The 11,508-nt window shown below is 35.1% G+C and overlaps 2 protein-coding genes across 3 annotated transcripts; one reads left to right on the top strand and one right to left on the bottom strand.

Moving 5' to 3' along the window:
- Nucleotides 1-1,282: 1,282 nt before the first annotated feature.
- LOC146950104 (uncharacterized) lies at nt 1,283-2,715 on the bottom strand. The gene is made up of 2 exons (XM_085748609.1): nt 2,582-2,715; nt 1,283-2,540 (listed from the first exon to the last, which is right to left on the bottom strand). The coding sequence occupies exons 1-2, from the start codon at nt 2,713-2,715 to the stop codon at nt 1,283-1,285; spliced, it is 1,392 nt and encodes a 463-aa protein (XP_085604735.1).
- A 988-nt stretch (nt 2,716-3,703) lies between these two features.
- LOC146950103 (uncharacterized) lies at nt 3,704-11,127 on the top strand. Of its 2 annotated transcripts, none has more exons than XM_085746055.1 (9): nt 3,704-4,273; nt 4,567-4,633; nt 5,439-5,959; nt 6,083-6,169; nt 6,275-6,479; nt 6,573-6,708; nt 7,811-8,118; nt 8,945-9,109; nt 10,871-11,127. In XM_085746055.1, exons 3-9 carry the CDS (start codon nt 5,816-5,818, stop codon nt 10,897-10,899), a joined length of 1,074 nt encoding a protein of 357 aa, XP_085602181.1. In that variant the 5' UTR covers nt 3,704-4,273; nt 4,567-4,633; nt 5,439-5,815; the 3' UTR covers nt 10,900-11,127. The 2 variants fall into 2 exon arrangements, with proteins under 2 accessions (XP_085602181.1, XP_085602180.1); XM_085746054.1 differs by having other exon boundaries at nt 4,442-4,633.
- Nucleotides 11,128-11,508: the final 381 nt, after the last annotated feature.

The raw sequence follows: 11,508 nt of genomic DNA, 5'->3' as shown, positions 1-11,508 counted from the left end.
AAGAACGATCAAAGAGAAAAAACGAAGAATGAAGAATCTCAAAGTGAAATTGAGACAAAATCGAGAAGAAACGAAGAAGAATCAAGAAGATTCTGTAAAAGAATCAACGAAAAACGAAGAAGATGAAAAGCTTGAGTTTGAGCATCAATGGCGGAAGCTTGTAACTGAATCGTAACAAACTCCTCTCAAGAAGAGAGAGAGTAAATCTGATACCATATTATCAAGGAAACAAAATGAATGAAATGAAATGTTTATTCTCATTATTTACTAAACTATTACAACACTCTTATATATATAGAGTTTGGTAACAGACTTAACTAACAAAGAAGAAGCTATTAAAAGTACCAAAAAGCCCCTAACAATTACTTGGGCTGCAAGCTATCTAAATTCTTCTGTTCATTCTCTTCTATGTTTAATAGCAGCAATGAATGAGGCAGGTGAAAAATTGCTATTGGCTTCTTCTATCAACTTAACACCAAACAATAGAAAATTTGAATGGGTTCCTGCACAAACTGAAACTACTTCTGCAGAAAATTCTTCCAAGCTGTATACCATCAATTTGAACTATGGCGAGTTGCATAACATTAATCAATCTTAACTTATCATATGCAATTTTATATTTCATTCATTAAATATTTTATAGTTTTGAAATTAATTAATGATTTTTCAGGATGTGGTGGATGCTATATACCAACTATCTAAGGAATATGATCATCGTCAAACGTTCTCTTTCGTGATCATGATGGTTCTCACACGCGCACGGTGATTAACTCAAGCTCCAATTCTTATTAAATAAACTTTGAATCTTATAAAGTTCATTTTTCAGTTGTATAGTTTTATTTATTATTTTGTTTGTTTGTTTCAATGTCCTACATGCAGGGAGTATTTGAGATAACTTCTTTATCTCTATCATGGCCCGCTGATGAAGATGGTCGTCCTAACTGCAACAAAGCAACATGTTCCGTTTTATTGACCGATGATAATGGAAAGACTTTTGAAAGTACCGGTGTGAATTCCCTCATATCAGACGACCCTATTGAAGTAAGAAAACCATGTTAACAATCTCTAATATCTTTAATATTGACTGAAAAATTCATGTGGGAGTAGAACTTACATAAATTTCACTTCGACAGTAAATGAAGTGTTAAAAAGAGTGTTAGACATGTCACACATAATTTGTTTTATCTTTTTTTTTTTAATCAAAGTAATGAAAATTAGAAAAACCAGGAGAGGGCCTGAACCCCGTATACAAAATTCAAGTCATAACAGTTTAAAACGGATGTCAGCCGGAACTATCCTTAAACAAAAGAGGAATAACAAACAGGGGAGGGGAATCCCACCATTGTGTTGTATAACACGGTAAACCTTGGGCATTTTTAGCCATGGCATCTGCAACGGTATTACCTTCACGGAGGATATGCACGCAAGAACAATGAAGTTGCTTAGAAGTTGTTAGACAGTTAAGCCACCGTATCTTTAGCTGCCAAGGCACTTTAGATGGATCCTCAAAAGCCTTCACAACCGCAATTGAGTCACTCTCCACCTGAAAATAATTCCAGTTCAGCTCAGCGGCCTTTTCGATACCAAACATCACAGCACAGAATTCCGCCTCAAGGCTAGTAGCGTGACCGATGTTTTGCGCAAAGCCACCCACAAACTGTGCCTGCCAGTTACGACAGACACCTCCAATCGCACCACTAGGGGGCGCACCAAAGGCTGATCCGTCGACATTAATTTTAAAGCAACCGTGCGCAGGGGGAATCCAACTCACAACTAATGACCGCAAAACTGACAGCACGGGAGGAGAATATGACAGACCAAACAATTGCCTAATTTTGAATTCAGCCACCGAGTCATGACTCTTAAGCAACATAACCTTGAAACTCATTTTTACTTCAGCTGTCAATTTATGTATTAGGCTTTCAGCTGAGTTAACCTTACCTTGAAAAATTCTGTTGTTCCTTTCTACCCACAATATCCAAACCGTTTGCACAATAGCTGCATTCATCACCAGCCTAACCAATTCATTACTACTCCCAATGCTGCTGTGCAGAAGCGCTGACCAGCCAGAAAGGTCTAGGTGCTGATCAGATCCTACTATAAACCAGTTCCAGATTTTTAAAGAAAACGGACAAAATAGAAAGAGGTGTGCAGAGCACTCTGGATACAGCATACACAGAGGGCAAACAGAGGCTAAACTGCAACCTCTCAGTTGCAAATTGTCGTCCGTTGGAAGCTTCCCATGAGCCCATCTCCAGTAAACAAAGGACCTCGAAGGAGGAATGTACTTCTGCCAAACCAACTTACACCAAGAAGGTCGTAAGAAGGAACCTTTAAAATGAACGTAGGCCAACTTGTTAGTCAAAGCACCATCTGTAGAGTTGGTCCAATGCAAAGAGTCCGGAACAGGACTGATAGGCAAAGCTAAACTAACAATTCTCTGGTACAGAGCAGCATCTTTTTGTAAGAAATAACCGGGAATGTTCCATCTCCCATCATGAATGAAATCAGCCACTGTAACAGTTAGCGAGGGATGGTATCTTTGAATTAACAATCTTTAGCTATTGGTTAATTAGATTACCGCAGAACTTGAGGAAGAGAAATCAGCTGGAGAATCTTCTGCTGCTGCTGCTCAAGATGGTAATTCAGATTCCATAAAGGCCATCGAAGAATTAGAAGCTTTTCCAACAAATTTCCAGCTGCAGATGGAAACATAAAGTCTCCTACTGAAGAGGATATTTAGAGTCCTATCGCGATTAGTTTTGGTGTCGAAGCTGTGCAAAGATTCAGGAAATGATTCCAAAAGACACCATTGTTTTCTTTTCTGTTGTTTTAGTTGTATTTAGGAAGGATGATTAAGAATTTAGTTCCCATGACAAGATTCATTTTTCTGTTCATCTCTTAATTCTTGTTGAGGAAAGTGTACTAAAGATGATCATATTAGAGTTGTGAATAATTCCAATACTTTAGTAGTGGATATGAAATTTGTACAATGGGATATTCTCAATGAAAATTATCTGTCATCTATTAATTTTGTGTCTTTTATGATTATTCTACTCTAGTATGATAATTCATTTGATTGTTACTTGCTGAGTTTGGACAGAAGTAGTAATTATGCAAATCTAGTTAGGAAATCATGGCCACAAAGCAGGATACACATGACCATGGATTGGCCATTTACACTGTGTTGAGTAGTCCTCATGCATTGTATCCAGTCACAAGGGACTATCATTCTTGAAAACATTAAATAATGGCTTCCTTTTATCACTGTCTCCTGATAAAATTTCTAATGCATTTCTCTAGATCTTTGAGCAAAGTTGTGGGCCAAGAATAAATTTATATATTATCGGTGAGCATGCTTAGGATCACTGAGCAAAACATGCATTTATTTACAATAAAGGTTCCTAGGTTCGTATATTTTGTTAGACATAATATAAAAAGTAGTTATCCCATAAGAATAGCTCAATTTCTAGGTATATTGCAATATGTAGGGATGAAATTCTAGTCACTACACTACTTACAAGAAAAAACAAAGTAGATTAACTATAACGGGAAATATTTAAGTTGCAGTGTCAGTTAAACACACATGTTAAGTTGTTGGTATAAACTCCAGTGTTTCTTAGCAAGACTTTCAATGAGAAGGGCAAGTTGGTAAATTGAGCTTGCACAAGGCTATATAAGAGTAGAAACCTCTTTTCCCCTCATTCTTCTTCAAGTCCATTCTCTCTCTAAGAAGCTGATTTTCTCTCTCCTCCATCTCTCTCTCTCGGCAACCTCCCTCCTTCCCCATCCTAATCTTCATCTTTTCACCCAAAGCCCACCCAATATCAACATGCAACCATCCCCACTAAATCCTTTGAGATTTTAAGACCTTATACAAGCTCAATCTCTCCCTTTTCTCTCTTCCAACACCGACCCCCCTCTTTCCCTCTTTCATATTCGAAGTTTGATCTAGAATAATGCATAAAATGTATGAGGTTGTTTCTGGTTGTGGCTTAACTTGTAATTAGGAGCAAAGGGATAGCAGTAAGGAAGATTAAATCTAGGGCTGGAATATTGAGCTGAAGCTTGGGAATTGCTTGAAGATTAGTAAGAACAAGAGCTTGTTAATCAAGGGAAGGTTTGATGGATGAGTACACGCATGGTTCAGAGGCCAAGCTCGTATGATTGTTGAACTGATTGGGCATGTTAAAATTGTTGGACTAGGGTTTAAGCTCAAGTGTTTAAGAAGCTGTGTATAAGCTGTTTGGAAAACTGATTATGGGAAGCTGAGGTATGAATTGTTGAGTTCTGTTATTATTTGGGTCGATTCTTTTACTGTGTTAATCATAATTGAGCAATTATTGGATATTTAGATTCTACGCGTAATTCCCTTCAATTCGGCTATAAGTTTCATATGTGTATGAATGCTGTAATTTGTTTACGCGGGGTTTTGGGACAGGGCTCCATTAAAACGTTTGATGAATTTCGGTCCAGTATTGAAACCTGTAGATGATTTTAAAGTACGAGGTCTGATGTTAAGTTTGTGCTAATCCAAGGATTTAGTTATTGAAGAATTTGACGCAGGGGTTGAGATAATGGCAGAAGTTTAAGCCGGAGAAAAGCTGAGTTTAGTTTCCGCAAAATGTTTGAGGTGAATTCCTTTAGTTTGAATCATTTCTTTAAAATTGTGTTGTTTACTTTTACTCAATACAAACGAGATTTTAATGGTTATGCAAAGTCATGATAATGTGAATGAAATTTTATATGATATCATATTATGCAAAATCATATGAATTGGTTCTATCAATAAAATGCTAAGCAAGACAATTGATGTATATACTTATAGAAATGATTTGAAAGGAAAATTGAAATGAGTAACATGCTCATAGAAAAAAAAAAACAATAATAAAATTGAGAAAATCTCCGTTTGCTACAACGAAGAGATAATGTAGCCTATGAGGTATGGCTCATAGTAACAAATGCGAAAACCTCCGTTTGCTACAACGAAGAGATAATGTAGCCTATGAGGTACGACTCATAGTAACGAATTGATAAAAATACCGTTTGCTACAACGAAGAGATAACGTAACCTATGAGGTACGACTCATAGTAACAAAATAAAATAGATATCGTTCGCCATAACTAAAAGATAACGTGGTCTATATGCACACAGTGAAATGTATAAATAATGACATGAACTTTAAGTAAAGAATTATGATTATGATTATGAGTATGTGTAAAAATGAGAATATGACATTATGATAGAATGATGATAGTATTAGGTAGCGATCCTAGTTATCCCCGATCGCTCAGTTATGTATGATAAAGACTGTATAAATCCGAAATGGGTTGAGTTTAGAACAGATGGCGATCCTAGGTTCCCTGAGATTGCCTACAGCCTAGGATAGGTGGAACTCGACATCATGTCTCACCCCAATCCCTTTTATTTATTTCAGATATTCAGGTTACTAGACGACAAAATGGCTCGTGATGAAGTTGCAGAAGTCGTTGGATCATATGAAGTTCACGCCAGTGTTATTATTTCAGAGGCATAAGACGAAAAATTTTCATATCTTATTTAGAGGAAATTTTTGTTATTGTAATTTTAATGTATCCAATACCAAGTTTAACACACATGCTAGATATCCTAGGTAATTTCTAGTAGGGTGTTTCATATATGATCTATTACTATTTTCAAAATAATCCCCAAATGGTACAGTCATAACTAAAAAGAATTAGATACCAAAAAAGAACTTTAAAGGGTTTTTAAATGGTTAACAGTTATTAATGAGTTGGCACTTCATTCATACTATAAATATAACTCCCTCTGCACATGCAAATCAAATCCATCTCTCTCTCTTCTTCTGACCAAACAATGAAGAGAGGTTCTGGTAAGAGGTTTCCTGTCAAGCTGAAGGATCTTCTTGCTACTGGGATTTTGGAGAGATTGAAAGTGAGATATGTCAAGGGACAAAAGGTATATTGTTTTGAAATTTTGATTTTGGTCTTGTTTGTGAAATTGTGAATGATGTTAGGAGTTTTTTTTTTCTTTCTTGTGGTGCATTAGTGTGATATGAGTTTATTCGTGAATGATGTGTAGGCGCGTAAACCAGGAGAAAAGGATTTACAAGGTGTGATCAAAGATTCGGGAATTTTGTGCTTTTGTGGGAGTTGTAAGGGGAATCAGGCAAGTAAATGGAGGGATGGTTATTGTTTTTTTGCTTGTGTGGGTTTAGCATCTTGTAGGTTAATACGTTTTTTTTTGCTATTTGTTGTTTTTTGTTGAGAGTAGGTTGTCTCGCCGAATGTTTTTGAGTTGCATGCTGGTAGTGCTAATAAACGTCCTCCGGAGTATACTTACCTTGAGAATGGAAAACTCCTTCGGGATGTCATGAATGCCTGTTCAAGTCTTCCGTTGGATACATTGGATAAAGTGGTCCAAATGGTCCTGGGTGATTTCACTATGCAGAATTCTAATATCTGTTTCAATTGCAGAGGTTTGAAATGCAGACACTTGCTTTCCTAGCTGTGACACTATGTAATTTGCAATCCTGTTGATTAAACATGTAATTTTGATGAACTGTTTGTAGGGTCAATTTCTGAATCTAACAAGGGTGAGTCAAAACTAGTATGCAATCCATGCATGGAGTTGAAAGAGACTCAAACTAGCCAACTTCAAACAGCAGCAACCTGTAGTAAAAGTATTACCACAGTAGTTCAACCCAGGTATCTTTTTTATTTGTTATCAATGTTGAATAGCCGATATAGCGCAGCAGCATTTGCACAAACCACTTTTATGCCGCAGTGCGCTATTTAGTACAAAATTTTGTCAAATTGCGGTGTATAACACTATTTGTTATGTATAACATATTGGGTGCATCGTGGTACATTCTAAGAATTTAAGATAAGAACATGCTTCATGATTAAATTCATTTTAAAACGCTGTAATGACATAATGTTTGTCGGCCATTTTAGATCCTTACTGTTACTTACGCTAAAATCAGAAGGCTCATTGTCCTGTATTGTTTTATTTAACGTCACTTTCAGTTGTGTGTACTCTGGCACACGCTATGTCTTCCGTGGCGCCTATTCTACATCTGCTTGTGTCTGGGAACTTTGGTCTAACCGTTGCTGCTCAAGCCCTTGCTCGAGGAGGAAGTCATTTTAACCCTATCACACTTAATACGGTCAACACACTCATTCATTGAATAAGCTTAAGAACAAAAAGATAAGCATTCTGCATTCAGACTGTCTGGAATGTAGGGTCCAGATCCCTCGTTCATAGAGTCCGGAATGTGGGGTCTGGACATACCAGAACAGGAAGAAAAAACAAATGCATAAAACGAAAATGATTGAAACTTGCAATGTACCTATTGCTTCTAACATACAAAAGAGTGCTCGAGGGGGTTTGAAGAAACAAAGAGTTGAGATGGAATACTCTTGGGGGTTTGAAGGAGTAATTATGAGACAAACAAAATATGGGGAAGGCCTTGTGGAACGGCTGTATATGGGAATAGCTTTCATAACCATTATAAGCAGTAGTGAGTTGTAAATTGAACCATCCAAGAGTAGCTTTCATAAGCATAAAAAGGACACCAAAGTAATTTATAGGTCGTGAAATTGGCGTATGTAAATTTGAAACAGTAAAACTAATCAAAATAATTTACTTGTATTATTTTTCATTCATATAAATTTTTCAATCAAAAGTGATAAACAATATTGTATATATTATAAGCATTAAACAGAAGTTCAAGAATTTTAAATTTGTTAATAGTGTTTCTTGACATTAATTACAGCATATCAAAATTTATTCTTCTTGTTCTTGTAGCCAAAAAATGGAGGAGGATGATAAGAACAAGGCATCAGGAAAGATGATCAGTTCTACTACTGATCATCATCAGAAAGAGGGTGATGATGTAGCCATGAATGATTCTACATTTTCATTGCAATTGGCTTCTTCTCTCAACAGAACACCCAAGAAGAGAAAAGAAGGACCTGAAGCTAAAACAACTTCTGCAGGAACTTCTTCCAAGAAAAGAAGAGGATGCGCTCTTGGTTTCGGATCAAAAAATAAGAGAGAAGAAGGACCTTCCGAAAAAACTACTTCTGCAGAAACTTCTTCCAAGAAAATAAGAGGTATTACATGACTTAAAAACTTGTAAACATACAATTGTCTGCAGCATTATTTTGCCAATAATATTGACTATACGTCCATCATGAGTTAGGGTATACATATTGTTGTCAACATTAAGAAAGTTGAAGAAAACACTTACAAACAGCTGTTATGTATAATAATTTTCTGTGATGTGGAAATAGAAGTAAGGAGCATGATATTTGATTGACTTCTTTTGGTTTTTTCTCTTGTTACATGAATAATATACTAGTAAATATCTGATTCTTTTGTTTTGAAACTGGTAGTTGCGAAACAAATAACCATTCATAGATGATTCTTTTCTTTAATTTAGACTTGGCATTGTTTTTTTTAGCTTCATGTACATCTAATCTTTTGCGAAAGATTTACCATCAACACAACTTATGATAGAACATTATGACATCGTTTGATCTGGGTAGCTGACCTCACCTAGTGCGATAAAGCTTTCGATTGACTTATTTATGCTTATTTACTGCCATAAGCACATAGGTGACTGTTTGGGAGAGCTTAGGGATATTGGAAACAACTTATGATGTTAAAAAACTCTTTTCAGCTTTTTTTCTTAAACTCTACTAGAGAACTAATGAAAACAGCTTATAGCTTATATGAAAACAGTTTTTATTTATGAAAACAGTTTGACTTTGTTTTGTCTTTCATAATAGAAGTAGCTTATACATAAGTACTTAAATGATAAGATCTTATGCTATAAGGGCTTTATTAAGAAGTTATGCAAACAAAGTTCTTATCTATGTTGGTTAGTAGATATACTTTTCGTTTATGTCTGGTGAAGATTTGCTTTCTTATATACAGTTAGTCCAATTAGTCCAGCACAGACACTCGGTTCTTCAGTGCATGGAACAATTGACGGGAAATTTGATGATGGATATATAGTCACAGTGGACCTGGGTTCTGAACAGCTGAAAGGTGTCTTGTATCATGTTTCAAGTAATGCATCTAAGGGTTCTTCGATTGGAGGTACACTTATTTCAAACATACAAAAGAAATCAAGATTGGCATTATGTGATTATATCGACCGAAATCAAATAGGAGTGGTTACCATTTCTTTTTATGCTTTTGAATGGCTTATTTGGTCCAATTTCAATGTTCCGGGTTTTTGGGGGGTTAAACATACAAATTGACAATTTTATCCTTACAATAATTCAAAATTTCAATTCTTGTATCATTCTTTTATTTTTTTAAAAAATTGTTAATGAAATTTGTTCCTAAAAATAATAATTATGAAATAAAAGGAAATATAATTTTTGTATATATAGTGAAATTAATTTATCATTATCGTATCACTTGTTTAAAAAATGTTTTCAAGAATTTTTATAAGATCGGTAAAAAATATATTATTTTTATATAATAATTATAAAGTATAACACAAATTATTGATTTTAAGGAAAAAAAAAGGGTAAAATAGTAAAATTATCACATAAGCTCTCCTTTTCCCTTTCTTGTTGGTTTCTTAACTCCCAAACAAGGGAAGGGTTTTCCCTCCTTCCCCCCTCCTCGCCCCTCCCTTCCCTTCCCCCACCTTAGCCTTTCCTTCCCTTCCCCTCAAAACTCGCAAACAAAGCCTTAACATATTTGTCTCTGGCTTGTTTAACGATGATGAAGGGGAGGTAAAGGAAAGGTTAATTGTATATCTGGAATAGTTTATTCAGGCACATAGGCATTTTCTTTCATTTTTGTCTTGCAAATCAGGCAAACATTGCATTAAGATTCATTCAGATTCATAAAATTAGTAATATATGTATGGTATTATTCTACTTTGAATTTTCCATAACTTGATGCACGTTAACTTTGTTCTCTGATTGGCAAACTAAGCTAGGCGCAAAGCAGTGTTGTTAAATAGAGGCACTATTGCGCTGCTGCGTAGCGGAATTTGATCAAACTACCATTTTTTGCAATCTCCGATCGGCAACCCTGTTGCCTAGTGATCAATTATTTGTAACAAAGCTAAATTTGACAAATCCTTAGCCTGTCATTTGCGAAACTGCCTTGATGTTCCTTGGAAAAGCCAAAAGTGGGATTCATGCAATTTTCCTTAAAACATTTATAGATTTATTGTCGGAGTGTGTGAAAGGAAGTACATGTTAACGTCTGTACAAGATTATAAAGTAGCAGACCCTTTTCTAGTTGTAGCCATAGTTATCATGTTGTCTTTTCAGCATTTGAGATTGCTCCCACAGGCTTTATAGATACAGACCTAACTATTTTTCTACTGGCTTCTTAAGAGGTTCCCCTGTAGAAATAGTCTATGTCAAGAAATATTAGGAGGCTATTTGTGATAAATAACAGCTTTCAATTCTACTTATGAAAAAATGGCTTCTTAGTTCTATATGAAAATAGGGCTATAATATAATAGTAAGGATACACTTGTAGTTATAATTTTTTCTTCGAATTAATTAGTATGCGGTGTCAGCGTAAAAAAGTACACATGCATGCAACTTTGTGCTATGTTAGCTTCTAAAATATCTCAATTATCATCTATGTAGTGAGATGTGATTGGATACACGTGTTTACATTTTTTTATACTCACAATGCATATCAATTAAACTCATTTTTTTTAAGAGAAAAAGTTGCATGCAAACTACAGAATCAAAATACATATTTGCATGTCAAAAACAAAACAAGGACATGAAGCTGCTCTTATCTGTTAGAACTTGGTCTTATATTTTGGTATTATTTATCTTAGACTTTTTTGTACTTTATTTTGTTAATTTAATGCAGGTTTATCAGGAGAAAAGGTTGATAGATAAAGAAAGATATAGGATTGAAATGTTGAAGTACAAATCCAATGGTTCAGCCCCATGAGAAAACTGATAGCTTAGAAGTGGCTTTTTGACATATCTTGTGTAAATTATGGCGGTGAATGATTTTGCAAAACATGTTGTAGTAGTTCACTTTGTTGTAGTTCTTCTTAAATCATGGATCCCCTTATTTTATCAGTCTAAAGTTAATCAATGAATGGCTGTCTTAGCACATCACATGATAAGCTATGCATTATAAAGTTAATCATTTCTTGTTAAGATTTTTAAGAACAAGAACCAGCCTTTAGGGTCAACTACATCGATCAATAGACATCACAATAATCTGCCATATATACATCTCATTCCAACTCATTAGTATCTAGGTCTTTCTTAATAGCCTCTCTAATAGTTTTTCTAGATCTTCTTTTGCCTCTTAGGATTTGGTTATCCTTCATTTGATGTTATTTTTACCACAGAATCTACTGGTTTTCCCTAAGTCGAGTCTTACCAGATAGGTGTTACCTCAACTCTAAAATATTGCCATTTTTAATCCTATTTTGTCTAGTCTTATAACTTATATGAAAATAGTTTAATTTTATTTTACCTTTTGCTGCTATT

This window comes from Medicago sativa, chromosome 2 (genome assembly GCF_051527215.1).
Source record: "Medicago sativa cultivar Bolivia chromosome 2, Bolivia_mono, whole genome shotgun sequence".
Classification (NCBI taxonomy): Eukaryota; Viridiplantae; Streptophyta; class Magnoliopsida; order Fabales; family Fabaceae; genus Medicago; species Medicago sativa.
This window is presented reverse-complemented; position numbering and strand designations above follow the sequence as displayed.

What these genes read in the sequence shown, in the direction of transcription:
- LOC146950104 (XM_085748609.1), bottom strand. Translation starts at nt 2,715, where the DNA reads ATGTTTCCATCTGCAGCTGGAAATTTGTTGGAAAAGCTTCTAATTCTT. An exon ending in TCTCTTCCTCAAGTTCTGCG is followed by an intron (nt 2,541 to 2,581) that starts GTAATCTAATTA and finishes GTTAATTCAAAG; the next exon opens with ATACCATCCCTCGCTAACTG.
- LOC146950103 (XM_085746055.1), top strand. Translation starts at nt 5,816, where the DNA reads ATGCAAATCAAATCCATCTCTCTCTCTTCTTCTGACCAAACAATGAAG. An exon ending in GATATGTCAAGGGACAAAAG is followed by an intron (nt 5,960 to 6,082) that starts GTATATTGTTTT and finishes AATGATGTGTAG; the next exon opens with GCGCGTAAACCAGGAGAAAA. An exon ending in GGAGTTGTAAGGGGAATCAG is followed by an intron (nt 6,170 to 6,274) that starts GCAAGTAAATGG and finishes TGTTGAGAGTAG; the next exon opens with GTTGTCTCGCCGAATGTTTT.